Raw genomic sequence first — 18,128 nt, forward strand, 5'->3', positions numbered from 1 at the left:
ATATCAGCATCATGGCTAGGCTTTGTGAACAAAGATTTGGGAAGGGCTCTACCCACATTTGTTACAAGCGCACTGGTGGCTAAAAAGGCCAATACAAGTCAGGCACGTCCGGTTGCAAAAGGCACAGAAGAAAGACTCCTTAGGTGGTATATTCTGCAGGGCACGATTCTTTCTGCGTTGTCTTTTCTCCTCAAGAGTGATTCTGCGTGCTTTCTCACAGGCATCAGCAGCGCTATAGATGGTGTGTCCTTGTATCTAATATAACGTATATAATATACGTTATATATATAGTATATGGCTCATGCTCTATGGTGAACTTGCCACCAGCTGCCGCAAGAGAGGAGCCCCGAAGAAAAGATACAAGGACTCCCTGAAACAACATCTCAGCCTTGGCCATATTGATCATCATCATTAGTCTACTCTGGCCTCCAATCGGGAGGTCTGGAGACACACCATCTATAGCGCTGCTGATGCCTGTGAGAAAGCACGCAGAATCACTCTCGAGGAGAAAAGACAACGCAGAAAGAATCATGTCTTGCCGACACCATCCAAGGAGTCTTTCTACTGTGTCTTTTGCAACCAGACTTGTCTATCTCGCACTGGCCTTTTTAGCCACCAGTGCGCTTGTAGCAAGTGCGGGTAGAGTCCTTCCCAAATCTTCATTCGCGAAGCCTGGCCATGATGATATAGTATACGGTGTATATAAATTTTATACAGAGAATTCATAGATTATAGGTAGATTGAAATGTTTAACCACCCATGGCTGCTCATACTCCAGGACTGAAAGGTCTGAAAAGTCCTTTGAGGGTGCTCCCTAAGCACTAACAACTCCCCCGATCAGCTTTGCTCCCCCCACCCTGCCCCGTGTCCTGCTGTGGTCCCATGTCCTCGCCCAGGGACTCCATCTCCGTGCACTCCAGCGCCCACCCTCCGCGGGGCCCGGACTCCTCTCTCCCGATGCCCTTTATGGCGGCTCACGGAGACACTGGGGACACAGAAGGGGCGAGGGCCGCACCGCCCCTGCACACCGCGTCCCTCCGCAGGGCCACCGAGTGCCCGCGGGGGCGGGCCCGGACGGCTCCCCCTCCCCTGCCCTGCGCCGCCGCTGAGCGTTAACAGGTAACGGAGGAGGGGCGGCCCCGCGGGGTCGCGGTGGAATCTGCTTCCTGGGTTTCCTTTCGCTTCGGCGGGGCCGCCGCGCCGGGTACACCTGAGCCGGGCCGGGCACACCTGGGCCGGGCCGGTCCCGCCTCGCCGGGCGCTCTCTCCGCCCGCAGGAGTCCGGGGTGATGGTGCCGGTGTGCGGCGGGGTCTGCGGCCGCCGCCTGCTGCGGATGGTGGGTGCGGGCCGGGGCCCGCTGCTGCTCGGCGTGGCCCGGGGCCGCAGCTGCCAGACGGGGGGCACCACCCCCGCCGGCCGCGGGCGCGCCCTGGACGTCAGGAAGCGGGGCTACGACATCACCAGGAACCCGCACCTCAACAAGGTGGGTGCCGGGGGGGCGCGGCCCGGGCGAGAGGGAGGGCAGCGGAAGTGGGGAAGGGGCTTGGCCTGGGTCGCAGGAGTCCAGGTTTGGGGGACTTGGCAGCGTGCCCCATGTCCGTCCCCAGCGCCGCTCCGACGGGACCGAAATGCTGCTGTGCGGGGAATGGTCGTGGGTTGTCCTGAGCAGAGCACGGGGCGTCTGATAGATGTTCACCTGCTGGCACGGTATTGCAGCCTCCTTTGGAGTCAGTCCCCTGCCTCTCCTCTGACCACTGTTCTGCTGCAGTGGCGGCACTGGAAGAGCCTGTGTAGGACAGAAGTGCCTTTGGCTGGGAACTGAAGCAATTTGCCTAAAATCACAAAAAATTGGGATGGAAAAAGCATGGCTTCTCCTCAGAGTCCAGTACCAAAACCTGGGTTATTTATATATATGTTTTATTACACATGTAGCAGTGGAACAGGTGTCATTTATGCATTCATGTTAAAACAAGCATGTGGGATTGTTCTTGTTTAAAATCTTCCTAACATACCCATAGCAATGTATACTTTGCTGCCAAAGCAGTGTGTTTTACCAGGTTGAAGACATATTTGTTCTTAATACTGTGGAATCACCAACAATATAATTATAATAATAAAAATAAATAATAATGCTTTAGGCGAAAGTCTTCAGCAAAGTCTACCAGGCATGTAAAATGAGGTTGAGTAACTTAACCCTACACTACTTTTCTATCCTTTTCTGTAATTTGAAGGGAAAAAAATAATCTGGATGCAAATTTTGGGATCAAATGTGTCAGAACCAAGAATGTTGGGTTCCGGTTTCTTGGATTAATATTGCTGGAAATAACTACAAATGCATTAATTACCCAAAACAAGCAGGTATTAAACATGGTATTGAGAGTTGATGGGGCTGTGACTGTTTATCATCTGCTTGGTATGTAGTTATTCAGTATATGAGCTTCCTTTGTCATCTCCTGGACTGGAGTCTCTTCAGATGACAACTTTTACTTTGTGTAAGATGCTGTACACTGGGCTGCATCTCCTGATACTGTTTCAGCATCCATAGAGATGAATCCCTAAGGACCAAGGCACATGATGACACAGGATGTTGCTGAACATGCAACAACTTTGAAGGCAGTCTGGTTTGCATCATTATACAGTGCATGTCTGTAAGGCTGAAGAGAAGAGGAATTGACAACTGTATCATAAATAACAGTAATTTGTCAGCATCAAGAGGTTTTGATGGGTTTTTCTTCAGCATTTGGCATGTTCTTTTGGGTCCTCCATGATGGATACAAAGAGTGACATAGCTAATGTTTTTAGTATTCTTACATATATAGATTTGAACTGAAAATGAACACTTTGACCTTTTCTCAGTGTAATGCAATAATAACACTCAAACAGTTGAATCTATCACATATTTTAAATGGATCTGGCTGCCACAGAAGTAGATTTTGAAAGTTCTGTTTGATAATTTTGATAATTTTTAGAGGCTTCTCTAAAGTGTTTTTCACCCTCCCAGTGAAATAAAGTATTTTTCTTTAGGTCTAAATGGAATTCTGGTCTGTGTGGAGAGAAGGATAGAAAACTTCTTCTATTAGAGGAAAAATATATTGTAGCGTGCCATGTTTAATTGGTCATGAGAAGTTTCCCAGCTGGTCTACAGCCTGGGTGTTTGCTGTTCGTTGTGTTCCTCAGTCAGTGCAGATCTTACAGTCACCGATACGGTCATTTATAGAACATCCCATTGAGGACAGAAATGGCCAGCATCTGTGGTAAGAGATAAGGACTGCCTGTTTACGTGCCTAGGTAACTAGTCATTACTAAACGCTCAAACCCTTTTTCCAGACTTCTCTAAACAGGCTTCTATTCCTGTGTGGCTCTTAACGGTTCCTTTTAGTCTCTAAAGAATTACCTGTGCTCCACTGAAATGGTATATTTCAGGCAGAACATAGGTTGACAGTGATTGATGGCCCTTTGGTCTGCTGTGCTGCAGTGGTGTAGGTCAAAATTAGCGATCTCGGTAGGTTTTCAGCTGTTGCACTGTCATCATATGGCAATTGCTGTTTACCCCTTCGGTAACTAAATGTGGGCGTGGGGTCATTACTGTTTTTCTGCAGTAGAGCTTACTTTAATGTAAGTTTTCAACTGATTGAAGGTTGCTCTGCAGGGAATAGTCCTTACATCTCTCCAAGAACCTCTGAAAAAATTTATTCCGAAGTGAGACTTTGGGCAGCAAGTGTTTTGCTGCGTTATTCAATACCCTGGCTGTTTTATAGCTTTTGGATGAAGTTTAAGCTGTCAGTCTAAAGCTGTGAAGTGTATGGTATTTATTCAATGAAGAAGACTATGTCCCTTCAGCAGAATTGCAGACAGATTTACGGTCTGAGGTTATTGATCCAAGTCTTTGCTTGCTTACTAGATTGAAGGTGCTTTGAAGAAGAAGCAGACTCAGAAGCCACTGCTGACAGGGCCTCTGTAATACCGTAAATATTAGTAAAAGTAAAAGCAGGCTGTCCTCTGAGAAGCTCTCCTTGTTTCCAAAGTTGCCTGAGAAGAAAAAAAAAAAACAGAAAAACTGGTTATGGATGTAAGAAACTTGCGGTTGTTTCTTTCCTTTGGTCATTGTTTACTATGTACTACATTGTTTACTATTGTAGTATTCAAATACTGTTCCTCCTTGTGTTGCAAAGTGTGACAGCCCATGTTTAATCCAAGGGCCAGACTCAGGAAACATCAGCATTTTCCTGAGGGGTACTTTCAGTTTTAAAAGACAATAAGAGTTGTTCTTAGTTGATAGAACAGTCTCAGAAATAATAGGAGGGTGAAGAAGAGCTTGTTGCATGCTTTCATGAAGTGCCTCATGAAAGTTCTTTTCCAGACTTTGAATGCTGTAAAATTGGAAAACCTACAAATGTTAACATGTCAGATAACCACAGAGAACTGGTAAGAGTGTTCTGTGATGATCCAATGCAAACTGGTTTCCGGGGGGTTGTTAGAAGCTTTGGCCATATGTAAGTGGCTTGCCAACAGGGCAGCAGCAGTGATGCACTTGCTGAGAGATAAGTCTGTCCTACTGCGGGGCTTCAGCCTTGCAAAAAGCTAATTCAGCACTCACACCCTGGGAGGAAAGATAGGGCATCCCTTATCCACTGCCTTAGTCATCAAAGTTGCCTTGTGTTTGGTGTGGTCAGGGCCATGTTGTGTTCTCTCTGACGCTGCTGTCAGTTCTCAAGATTTGTGCAATTCTGCTCATCTCAGATGTGCTGTTCATGATTCCCAGTTCTTCTGGGGACTCCGTCAAATCCATGTGCCCTTTCTGTATTTTAGCAAACACAGGCTGAGCTGGACAATTCCCAGTTCGACCACACATCTCCAGGGACTCAAAAGTCTTGTCGTATCCAAAATTGACTGTAACTTTGTTCGTGACATCTGACTCGAAGGTTGACAATACTTCTTGCACTTTGCTGGGAGTCCTAATTTTGAGATAAATCATACCTACTTGGATATCTGCCATCACAAACAGATGCAGGACTGGAGGTCACAGTTTGTTTTCAGAATGGCAGGATATTGCTGTATTTGAAGGGTTGAGATAATACACTAAACTTTCTTGCAAGGTGCAGTGTAGGGATCTGAGTTTGTGGTCTCTGAGTACCTCTGGATAATACTCTCTACTCCTTTGATGCGCATGCATGCTCTCCATTGTTTTTCATGGAATGTGTCATAATGAATTACAAAAAAAACCCCAAACTAAAACAAAAAAAAACCCCGACAACCCTAACAAAACAAATTTACTAGTCTGGATCTGTAAGAACGAAACTTCTAAGAGTTGCTGTAGGTTTCTGCAGTGGTTTTGGAAGGTACTGCTGTACACATCATTAAAATGCAGAAAGTCTGTTTATCCTTCAGCTTTGCAGGGATTGAAATTGAGCTAACGGAGGGTTCTTTGAACATAGGGTCAGTAATTTGCCACTGCAGCTGAGAAAAAAATGATACGATCTTGGACATGGCTGCACTTGGCAGCTGTGGTGAAACAGGCCTAAAATTAGCTGGATTTGTAAAATGATTGGATTTAAACAAAGTTGGTAATGAGCACAAGAACAGTGTGTATGAAATGGCAGTTGGCAAGATCAAATGGAGGCAGGATTCTCTTTTAAAATTAATGAATCTCTTCTCTAAATCCACAAGGTTATATTCTTACAACTGGAGTTATTCTTGCAGCTGGAGTTTTCAGTTGGCTAACTTTAGGTCTGGATAGTCACAAAGCTATTGAGCTGTGCACATGGCTTTTAGTGGCTATGTGACTTCCAACATTTGTTAATTTGCCACCTATTCATGTTTTGCAAAGTAAGCGTATGAGGTGGGCACAGTTTGGAGGTTCCCCTCATTTTTCAGGAGCTCATAACTATTCGAGCAAGTTTTAGGGGACAAGTTTTAGACTGGACAAGTTCATTAAAACAAAAAAATCCACTGGGGGTTACTAAATACTCTAAAACCATGCCTGGCTTAGAAAGTACACAAAATGAAAATGGTGAAAGGATAGGAGAGCGCAGTGGTAGAGTATCCTATTAACCTGTGTTATTTACTCTTCTTAATGTTTATGGCTGGGGCTGGAGACAGGATGCTCATATGGGTGAACTGACCTGATGAGACTCTCATGTTTCTAGGGATATTAAACAAGACACTTCCATGGGTAAACCCTGCAGCACATGGGCCACTTCAGACCCAAGTGAAACCAAAGCTGAGAGAGTGCTTGTTATCAAATCAGATTCTAACTGCCCTAGAGTTGAAATGTGAGTGAACTGGAGCACCATCCAGTGTGATGAGCCTTCGATGGTGCCCGGAGCAGAGAGGCTGTTTTCATGTTTGTGCTTCATCAGTCAAGCCTACGTGTATCGCCATTGACTTCAGTGGAAGCAAACTCCAAGGAGAGAGCTTTAGCTCAGTATTTTGGAAAATGTGGTGGTGTTTGGAAATGTGATGGCTCAGTTAGATTTGCTTTGGCTGTTATCCTGGCATGTGGATTTTCATTTTTGTTTGTTTGGTGTTAGTGTCAGGCGTGTCTTTTTCTGAGTCCCAAGTGTCTTTTGGCAAGGGCATTTCCTAATATTTTCATACCAAAGAACTTGTTGTTATGGCATGGTCAGCAGACTAAGCCCAAACTAAATCTGTTGGTACTTCTGGTATTAGCAGCAGCCTGCAAAAGTCCCTTTTCTCCCCCAGCTTGGATTCCAGTTCTTCTCCATTATCATAGCCAAACTAAGAGGCCATCTGCCTTTCTATCTGCCTGTATAACCTATTACCAACACTGTTGCTCTCCCCTTTGGGAGAGATTAGTGCTTTGGGGGTAGAGCTCTTGTGGAAAAGTGTGGAAGTGCAGAGGAAGTCTGTTGCTGTGAGGGTGAGCAGGGTGCTGATGCAGACCCTGCTTCTGTGTTGTATTAACCCTGTAATATGTTAGTTCTTATTTTGCCAATGCAATGAAAGATCTTGGAAGTATTGGTTGGGCAGCTTTTATAAGTGCTGAGTTTGTGCTTGCACTCAGTATAAGATTTTAATAAAAATAAATTGATTTGGAACAAAATGCTTCTTTCTGTTTTCTGAGCTGTTTATGTTGTAAAAATACCTTTAGAATTGCCTTTAAGTTGAGGAAATTCATCAGTTTGACACCTGAAGCTGTTGCTTTCTTTTTATCATGCCCTGTCGTTTGGAGAAGCCTTAATCTTTACACCAGGCATATTTTGGTAAGGCACAGCCAAAAATGAATGTAGCTCTGGTTTTGTAGCGGGAACTAAGTTTTTTTTGGCACTTGCATTAGATTTGCACTTAAGTAACACAAACTCTTTGATAAATAGTATGAAAATTGAGATTGTTGCACTTAGAATGGATCTAGGGCTGAATATTACAGCTTGTTCAGCATTCCTGTTCCTTGCATCTAGTGAAATGTGTGGTACACTAGTTGATTACTTTGGAAATGCTGTAGATGTTGGCAGAAAGGCTGAGCATATTATTTGTGGGGTAAACAGTCTGCTCTCCACTGACCTCAGCAGACTTCAAGCTTTGTGCTATGTAAGTAGCATGATACATGATGTTGATGTTAGAAACTGTGTGCTTGCTCTATGTTGAGATGAATCACTGGTGCTTGTCAAAATTAGTGATGATTTAACAGAGGGTGCTGAAAGGCAGTGCTAATTCACAAGATGAAGTGAAGAGCAATAGGTTTATAGTTTGGTTTTGGTTTCAAATGGATTTGTCTGGCAGCTTTGTAGTGCTGTGTGGCACATTTTGATGCCTGAATTTTTGATTTTGGTGTGTCAGATCTGACATTCTTTAGACAAAGCTAGACCTAGAGCAAATTCCATTTGACTTGATTTTGGATAAAGAGAATGTAAATTGAATTCATCTTTAGCTTCTGTGACAGCCACCTCCAGAAGAACACTAGGTGCTGTTATTGACCTTCATTCAGAGCTGAAAAAGGAAAGGTGGTTCTTTAATGAATAAGTGTGCCTACTGATACCCCTTGCTGAAGGGGGAGTTATGATTGTTTATAATATTAGGCTCCTCCAGGACTTAGGATAGTTTACATTCTCTGACTTAAAATAAACGATGCTGATTTACCTTCCTGCCCTCACTTTTCTGGCTGATGGGAGATACTGTGCAAATATACCTTTTGACAGCTGTTCTGTGGCTTAGGTGTTTTACTCATTCTTTGTTTCAAAGAGAACCTCTGCCAGCATGTGCCCATGTGCAGGCTGCACTATGGCATTTCTAGCACTGAGCCCCTCACAGAGTTCGGGCCTCAAGTTTGATACTGGAGCTGCCAGTGCTGCCTGCTGTAGCTGAAAGCTGGATGCTGCCCTGCATGGGAGAAGTCTTGCCTGTACCTCTCTCTGATTAGATTACATGCAGGTGTATAGATTGTCTGATTTTGTTGGGGTCTTTTTTTATGTTTGTTTGTTGGTTTGGTTTTTTGTTTGGTTAGTTGGTTTTGTTGTTTGTTTTTACCAAGGGAGCAGGGACCTAAGGGGCAATTTGTTATTTTAATTGTCATTGAGGTTCTGGATCCAGAAATGCTCTTACACTGACAGAACCTAGGAGACAAGTCAGGCTGAAAAAATCCAAAGTTTTTGCTTTGTCTCTTTCTTTTCCTCTGTTACTTATTTTTCTGTCTTTTTCTCACTGAGTTACCAGACCTGCTACCAAACCGTGAACAGCCTATTGTAGCGTTCACCCAAATAAATTCTTTCGGGACAGATATAGCTTTAGAACTGTTGTGAGCAGGTCAGACAGGCCTTGGTGCTTGGGGGAGAATAAACACTGTGCTGTAATTCCCTCTCTTTCAATAGAAGGCTTAGCACAACAGCAAACTTGACTACTTTTCCGTGTATAATGGAGAGTAAAGATGATGAGCATGTTTTTAATTTTTTAACCTTCTCTTTGAGGCCCAGGGGTGACACTTGCTATCTGTCTCCCCAAACAACATGACATTTTGATGAATGACTTATGTATTGTCAGCCTAATACAATATCGTTCTTCTAAAAATGTTTTAAATGGCAAAGCTTTTTATAGTTCTGCAGCTGCCAAACACAAAACTCAGACAAGAACTGCAGAGACTATGGTTCTGACAAAGAAAATAAGGCCAATGCAAAGGTTTTCTGCATATCAACATTTTCTGCTTCACTTCACTTTGCAGCTCTCTGTTGCACATGTAACCTTTCTCGACATGTGGAACCATAGAACCGAAACTGATTTTCAGTACACTTCTGTGTTGTACATAAAAAAAAAAAGATTAGCTCCACATCTTAGAGAACTTTTTTCTGTATGTCTGGCTTAAAAAGTGATGTCTGTCTTGTAGTATGTCTGTATGGATTAGCTGTGTTCAACCTCGTAAAACACATAGTTAAGATTTCACTGTGTTTCTCATGATAGGTAGGAGTTGGCTGTTTCAAATACAACAGTGATATGTCCTCCTGGACAAGACATCTTGAACTTTATGTCTTTGGCGTGGCTAATGGATCTGTCACTTTGCCTAGTGGTTAAATTTATTGTGGGAACTGTTCAATTCTGTTTAATCTTCATTTGAATGGTTTGATGTTAAACCTGCAGGTAATTTTAGCTGTGATTATTTGCAAATGAGAGAATGGATTATAGTGCCAAATCCTGTCATTTTTGGAATTGTCCAGTATATTAAGAGTTTCTGTTGTCAAGATGGTCTAAGCATGTAACCAGAGCAGGGTCTGAAGAGAGAGATAATCTTTTTTATTGCTCCAAATGATTTAGAGGCAGGGAAATGAGGAGAAGTAAGCCCAAGGATTTTTGTGTCCTTCTTCTAGCAACTTGGTTTTTCTTATCTCTAGCTAGATTAGTTGGTCCAATAAACAAACAAACAAACAAACAACAAAAAAATCCACCCAAAATGAAAACTTCTCCTTGATAGTCATTTCCTACCTCGCAAGGAATTAGATGTCTTCATTTTGTCATTTGTGTCTGTAGCTAAATTCTGGGATAAAACAACTGCCTCTGTAAATCAGGTTCCTTGATTACAATTGTTGGAGGGACTCTCCCGTCATACTGTATGAAGGTTTCTAGATCTAGCCATAAAATGATAAAAATTATTTGCTGAAGTACTAAATCTGAATATTGTGGAAAAAATAGATAAATCTAAGAATTATATCTCCCATTGTTTTGGTGGTTTTTTTTCCTAAAAGACTCTCTTTAAAATTTAACAAAAAAAACCCACTAGGAGAGCAAATAATTTGTGCCAGCGTGATCTGTGTCAAGTCTGAATTCCTGTGGGCACTTTTGTAGGGAAAGTGTTGTGCAACAGTCACAGGAGTGTGAAAGACACTTGTACTAGAACAGATGAGCAGTTCTAACGGTTTCTGTGTGAGAGAGAAAGTTTTCACAAGCGGATCTCAAAGTGGCATGATGAGTATGTTGGGAAGAAGAATTGAAAACTTCTCTCTTCCCCTAGTGGCTTGTGGATGGCTTTGCTTGGTGGCTGGAAGTAATGGAAAGCAATGATAAATGTGTCCGTGTGCTCCAGGTAGGCAACTCTACAGGAGACTTTTAAGTATAAGTTACTGCTGATCTTAATACAGAGTGGCTTTTGTTCTGCAGTGTCTGCTACTTTATATTCACTAGTGAATTTCCTGACATTGGTGGTGTCTCACAGGCTTGTCAAGTAAATCATATTCAAACACGGAAATAGTTGCTCAAAGGTAATAAAAGAATTTTTTTCCATCTTGAGTTGGGAGGATTTTCAGTGCACATACCACTGTGACTTGTTTCTCATTGCACGCGTGCAACGGATTCCTCTTAGGTTTGGTAACTTGCCCAGGTTTCGATGTGCAGCAGTATTTATTAGAAGGAGATGTGGGACATGCCTTTCACTCCATGTGCTGATGCCAGCAGCTTTTACTTGCTTATGTCTAGGGGGAAAAAAAATGCTTGCAACAGCACAGAGGTCTGCCTGAACATTGCTCTTTGGTTTCTAAGAGACAGCATAGGCTTAAGTCATTGGGAGGCTTTCAGCTCACTTCAGTCATCTTTACATCAAGCCTTTTTTGAATTTACGAGTAAGCAGCTGCACCATTCAAGATATAAGTTCATTTTCATCACAAAAGGGTAAGATTAAAGGTAGTATAGTGTGAAATGTCAGCATCTTGCTCTGTTAATAAATGGTAATTAAAATGAAATGAATATGTGAAAAATTGTGCATACGGATTGTTTAAGCCAAAGTCTCAAAGCAAAAATGGAAACTACCAATAACATCAATTTTTACGACTACAGAATCCCATTAAGGGTCCAGCTGTTCCCATAGTTGTGTGTCCTGAAAATCAAAAGTGCTTTTTAATACTCTTTATTTTAGCATTTTCTGTGTTTCATCTTCCTTATGAGCTTTGGAGTGACCAACTCACTGATGCCTTTCCAATACCAGAAACTGTACTCTGGCATGCAGGCAAGAAGAGCTGGACTTCTTCACAAGACCTGCTGTAGGAAAAATGAGGGTACTAAGTGAGATACCTTGGAGAGCTTGAAGCTGTCCTGCAGAATTCTTGTAGCTTAATAAAATTTACAAAAGGGCTTTTGAACTGTGACCTTCCAAATGTCCACTGGTCAAGGGCAATGGGGTGTATGAAACCAGAATGAATACGTGACTCATGCTTGCTGAAACTGGGCCACTCTCCCTAGAGGCAAGTAATTGTTTTGGATTTAACGTTTTAACTGTATTTGAAATTATAAGATAATTATAAGATAATAATAAATTTCTATTTATATTTCTCATATAAATAGAAAAGAAGTGATGCAAAGGCATTGGAAAGCAGCAGGAAGACTCTAGTTGCTGCTGTAAATTGGGTTTGGTGTGCATCACTTTTAAAAAGCTCATTGCATTTTAAAGATAAGCTTTAATGGAATTGGCAGTAAAAGTGCAACTGTAACCAGATCTTGTTGTTTTGTACAAGTGCCTTTCAGGTTTCTCTGCAAGGTCGAATGTCCTATTGACTGGCAGCTGGAATGTTTTCCTTGTAGGAATGTAACTGGTATTTGATGCGGTTGCAAAATGAGTTTCCCACTGAAGCCAAATATAAAAGTGTATGAGAGTCCAGCAGTTTCACTTCCTGCTAAGCTGGAAACCCTTGTAGCATATATTAGGATTTCCTGCAGAGAAAGTGGGATATTAATCTTGTTTGACTTACAGAATCATAATATTTGTGCTGCAATTTGTAACATGGAGCAAGAAGTTTTCAATTAGTATTTCCTGAGAATTAGTAAATTCAGTAAAGTGGATGCTTTTAACTTTTTTTTTTGTTTTGTCAGAAAATAAATATAACATCTCACAGGACCTTAAATGTTTCATAGTGTTGGAGCAGGAAAGAGCAATGCTGAACAGGGTTACAGATCATCTAGAAAGCAATGAACAGCTGACACTGTTCTCAAGTCTTTCTCAATGTCTTTCTGTGGCATCATCATAATGTAATCTGTAGTACTGTATCAAGTGTGCTAGTAGGAGGCATAAACTTCAGACTTGTTGATAAAACAGGCACTTGGTCAGTTCATCACTGGTTTTAATTTTCCTAGTTTTGCAAAATTTTTCTCAAGCTCTGAGCTGATTGCAACAAACCCTGATTTGGGCCCCAAACCAAATTGGCTTGAAGTCCTGTGAGCCTCTTCCCTTTCAGATTTGTACTAAGTTCATACTGTGGAAGGTGCTTTATGTCTCTTGAAAACAGGCTTCAACCTTAGCTTTGGGACAGCATTGCATTTTCCTATGCAAGCAGAAGAATGCTGCTAGGAGAGGTGAGACACCTGAGCTGAGAATCTGCAAGTATGTGAGAGTTTCTAGATCTGTGGTGCCCCCACGATGGCGGGACCATCTGGATACATTTTGTGCATTGCAGATATTTCTCATCTCCATTCTGATGAGATGGGCCATGTAGCTGGGACTTCTGGGCATCCAGCATCTGCTTTGTATGTTATCTGTACATATGCAAAGGCTGATCATGTTTTGGATGCATTGCATTTACTGTCCACTTGCAGACTAACACGTCATGTAAGACTGAAGCTCTGAGCCAGCTTCTGGATTTTCAGAAATCATGGGGCAACAGCCAAAAATCCTTATTCTCCCTTTTTCTCCCAATTAAAGATCTAGGTAGAAACAGAGGGAATGCCTTGAGATCCTGGCACATGAGCTCATTCTTTAGGGAGGACATCTCTATACATGCTTGTTAATCCACCTGACAAATGAGAGGTGAACCGAAAAGTAGACTAGGAGTTGTAAAGGTACTTATTTCTTGCTCTGCAAATTAAATTACTTTCTAGAATGCATCACTTATGTGTAGAATTTTCTCCAACTTGAGCCTAAAATGGAGTCACAAATTACTTTTTCAGTCCAATGAGACTGTGGTTAGACACATCCCTTGCTGGGGTTTCCAGATCGTGGTGGAACATAGGAACTGTTGTGTTTGAACATAAAGACTTTAAATAAAAAGAAAAGAAAGCAACATGACTGGGAGAGATATTTGTGGCTTATTATTTCTTATTACCAATTCTTGGGATTTTGAAGGCATGTATCGTTGTTTCTGCTTTTCATTATTGAGATTTATTCAGACATTCAAGTTTAAGCTATTGGAGCCCTAACACACTGTTGCTTTTCATCAGCACCGTTGCATTTCTTATCAGTTATGGAGGGCAGTGTCTGAGTCACTGATACACATTCGAGAAAGGATCGTCCAGTCATGGGCATCATGGTGGCATATTTCACATTTGTTTTTGGAGTACTTCATTGGGGAGCTGAATTAAACTTGCCCAAGGTAATATGGGACATTTGTAGGTGAACATGAGTCTCTCCAAAAGAATTCCCTGACCATTCAGCCAGCATACCTGTTTACTCAGTTGTCTTATCATATAAACTCTTGTCTGTACCAACAGTGATCTCAACTACAGCCTGTTAGGAACACACATGATATATCAACTGCTATATCCCATACAGGCCATCAAATATGAGTTGTTGTATCAAATGAAAAGCATTTTGTGAAATATTTCCCAAAAGCTGTGTGCAAAGGAAACAAGTGCTGATAAACAGCTGGTACAGGAGGTTATTTTAATTCTGTTTACCAAAGCTCACTTCATTTTTTCTTAGTTAATCACTTAAAATTTATGGTTTTATTGTGTAACACTTCAAAACTTCAAGTCACACTATGTATAAGTTACAGATGCCAATACCGGTAAACTTGAGATTATTACCTTGACTGCATAATTAAAGTAATAATTCAAAGGGAGAACCAAAATAGAGTAAATACTTATGCTTAAAGCTAGTGGGCCAGAGATCTGGGTGTGATCTGTGGGCCCCCTGTGGCTGTTCCTTATGTATCTGACTGGACAGATGCTACAACCAGTGATTTCTTAGAAATCAAGAGATTATTGGCCTGGCTTTCCTCTCATTTTATTTAATGACACCTTCCAGCAAATGTCTAGGACTGAATCCAAAGCAGATTGAATTTTATGGGAAACAAACGAGTAATTACAGCCCTTTGCAGTGAAGTTATAGCCTTATTGGCTTCATAATGTTTAAGAAAGTGCTTTGCTGAACTAAGACATAGGTTTTTGATTTAGTATCCCACTGCTGTAAGACTCCAAGTGTCTTCTGGCTAAAGCCTGTCTGAAGAGTGGATTTATAGGAGCACAGCTGGGTTGTAAACAAATGGTGATGCACTCCTGCTCTACATTCAGAGGGAAGAGAAACAAAACTGAAAAAACAATAATGCATCTGTAATATTGAGTGCCAGCTAGAAGAAAATTGACTGCAAAAATTAAATGAACTTGCAGAATGAGCTTCAGAAAGCTTATGATGTCTCCATTTGCTTTATAAATAAATGAAAGGTAAAACACAGTTACTTCAAGTGTTAAAACTTTTGAGTGTATAAATTTCCTCTCAGGTTTGTACTGCTGAGGTCACATGGAATTTTTTCACTGAATCCCTTTCTTCCTTTAATGTAAAAAAAAGGAAGAGCAGAAGAGTAGTGGTTGAATAGAAAGAAAAATCCCAAAGCACTATGACAGACCCTTATATTAATAGTGAGTTTAGATCCTACATTCAGTAGTGCTAGTGTAAGAGTTTGACCTGTCCTTCCTATATATTATGCAGTAACTGATCAGTAAAATTAAAGTATGACTGATAAAATAGATATAATTAAGGGCGTTTGGAGCCAGGATCTACCTCCAAGCCATGGAGAGCAAACCTTTCTAAACTATCCTCCTCCCCAAATAGTTAGATGTTAAATTTGGGTTCACCGTCTCTTGATGTGAAGGAACATACTCTGATCCATTTGCTGTTTTGGTTCAGAAATCCTATGACCCAACTCCCTTGTTCCTAGGTTTGGGAAGTTAGGGAAAAGCAAAGTGTAGCTGTAACAAAGAGTATAGTGAAAATTGTCCGTAAGGTATGATAAAAGGAGTAAAACCCCATAACTATGGCAAACTTCATCTCTCTTCTACATACCAGACACATTTGCAAGACAAAAGTCTATGTATTTCTTGAAAAAAAAGCTGAGATGAGCAGCATTGTGTAAATGTTTGGGGTTTGATCCTACAGATCCTCAGATACAGTTGCTTACAGTCAGGAAGTGGAATCTTATCTCCTTGATCCATAAAGAAAGACTTACACCAGGTAGCTGGTTCAGGATAAGCACAAATTCTGAGATTTAGTGGGAAAATTCAGTGGTAGAGAGATTTGTGAATAATACGAATGTGGATGACTAGATCTGTGCAAGCAATACTCCAAGGCATGGATTTTCAGTGAGGACAAAAATAAACCCAGAATGTCTGCTTCTTTCTGAGTCTTAGCAATGCTGTTCCAACATAAACGTAGTTTAGTAGTTTTTGGCTTTTAGAAAAAAACTATTTTTTTTAATATCTCTAAGTTATTCAGGTAACCTCAAGCTTTGCTAAACTGCTTAATTTTTTCTGGGGAGTAAAAGGCTTGTAGGAGCATCAGGACAACTTTTATGCAGAAATTTTGACTGAGACCAGCATAATTTAATAGAGATTCCGTACATTTGCATGTCATAGGAAGTGAATTTAAAATGTGCAATGGCAGGGACATCATTCTGCACTTAACTGATGTTGTAGTCAGCAGCAGGGTTTTAGTAGATACAAAATATACATTCCCAGCAGTATAAGACTTGAACAACTTAAATATAATGTGGGTACTCATCAAAGTAGAACTTAATATGAAATTTGTCTGAAACTGCCTTTTTTTTCCCCATAAGCAAGCACAGGCATGTGCTTAGACTATGATTTTTGGCAGAATCTGGCCTCTCGTATTCTGAGTCCTACTTTGCTCCTGCTGTTCTCTGAAATTCTCTTCTGAGTGTCCTGCAGGAAGAGGCATTGCTGCTGCCATCTGCAAAGCATCAGCACCTACATCTACGCTAAAATCACTCTGACCTCTCAGCATATGATTACTTTTTAAGAATGTTCAAAGGCATATCCTTATCATATGTTAAACAGTGAAGTTAAGGGACTGAATATGTCTTGTCATATAACCAATTTGTTAGGTGAGCTTCAGCTAATTTATGGTGCTTCTTAGCAGCCACTAATTCATATTTCAGTTTGTGTATTGTGGTGTTGGACAAATGATGTTGTATTAACTCATTATTTTGTGCTTCTGTATTTTACAACTAAAAACATTTCTGTGAAGCAATAACAGCTTTGAATAATACCTTCTAGATGTATTCGCATGACCCATTTTTTTTAGAGCTCTCCTTTTATGAATATTGGATGTAGATCATGAATAGAAATACTTTGGAAATGCATGCATAGCTTCAAGCCTGAAGGTGCTTTCTTTGAGTAATCTGTAACACTTTTGAGAAAAGTGTGAAGCATTTTTTGCTATTAATATAACTTTATTTTGAATATGGCATATGTCAGAAAACAATTTTAACATAATGGAGGTGTTTTTATCATCAGGAGTACAAGAATAAGGAGATAAGAAGCAAAATCTCTGCCCTATACTAAAATGAAGAGTGATAGCAAAAGTGATAGCCTGTGTTTGTACTGTATTTGTGCTGGCTTGGAGCAGCCCAGGTCCTGGTTCTGTGTGTCCATTTATCCTGGTAAGCAGTGCAGCTTCAGTTTGTTCATAAAATTGAGACTCTTATGCAAACCTGTTGAAGATGAAACATGTGCAGTCCTGTCTGTTGGCACCAGGTCACTGAAAAATGGATGAGAGAGGAGGCACCTGAGCTTCACAGTAATCTGCTGCCCCACAGAAGATAGACATACGCTCGCTCGAGTGTAATGTAAAGCACAAATGGTACTTCAGATCTTTTCTTAGTCATAACAGCCTGATCATCCTGGTAATGCTCCCTGGAGGGCTTTTAAGGATGAACAAGATGGGCAGGTGGTGAAGCAGGCCTTGAACCTGGCTTTTTGGAAGACATTGTAGAAGTAGGTGGTATTCCTGTTTCTGAAGTCTTGTATAAAATATATTTGTTTCTAGTTAGTTTACTTCTCTGCATCTTTAAGCAAAAATAAACCTCTCAAAAAGACTTAAAAAACCCTGATCCTGTACAGTGGGGAAAGTAGTGAAGTCTGCCTAATGCAGTTTCCAAGTATAAAATACCATATAGCTGCAGTACAATGTACTTTGCCTCCTCATTCTGTGCCAGTAGCTCTCTGAATTTGCGGCACAGTAGCACAAATATAGGTACCTTGTGCTGCCCTGAGGTCAAGGAGAGGATCATTCTTTTAAACTTTATGAATATATCTCAGGAGAGCAAAGATAGAATGAATATGTATGCCTCTCTCTTGCCCTTTGAGGACTTAAACATGTGGTGAGTGTTTACAATCAAATTTAAGATTTGCAAGATTTCCTGTTCATCTGGAAACATGTTCAGGTACCCAGGGAAGAATAGAGAAACAATTATTTCAGTCCAAATGCTTTTAGCCGCAAATAAATTCATTCACTGGATGTAAGCATGTAACTACTTTAATTGCCCACAGTTTACCAAGCCTTCTGATACATCTAGAAACACTTTAGGAAAACATCTGATTTAAATTTGAATTGAGGATTTTCCATTAGAAATACCTGTTTGTCTTCACTGCTTCATCAGACGTCAGGTTTTGGTGGTACGATGGCATTGAA

The 18,128-nt window shown here is 41.0% G+C and overlaps 1 protein-coding gene across 3 annotated transcripts in view; it reads left to right on the forward strand.

Moving 5' to 3' along the window:
- Positions 1-1,179: 1,179 nt before the first annotated feature.
- The window catches only part of ME3 (malic enzyme 3), a 119,273-nt gene continuing 102,324 nt past the window's right edge, over positions 1,180-18,128 (forward strand). Inside the window, exon 1 of one of the 3 annotated variants that reach the window (XM_027677478.1) lies at positions 1,180-1,484. In XM_027677478.1, coding sequence (XP_027533279.1) covers positions 1,290-1,484 — 195 coding nt within the window. In that variant the 5' untranslated portion in view covers positions 1,180-1,289. Of the gene's footprint in view, positions 1,485-10,484; positions 10,527-18,128 lie in introns of those variants that run through there. The other 2 variants (XM_027677477.1, XM_027677479.1) reach the window with 2 other exon arrangements.

This window comes from Neopelma chrysocephalum, unplaced genomic scaffold (genome assembly GCF_003984885.1).
Source record: "Neopelma chrysocephalum unplaced genomic scaffold, ASM398488v2 Primary Assembly neopelma1_43, whole genome shotgun sequence".
In the NCBI taxonomy this organism is placed as follows: domain Eukaryota; kingdom Metazoa; phylum Chordata; class Aves; order Passeriformes; family Pipridae; genus Neopelma; species Neopelma chrysocephalum.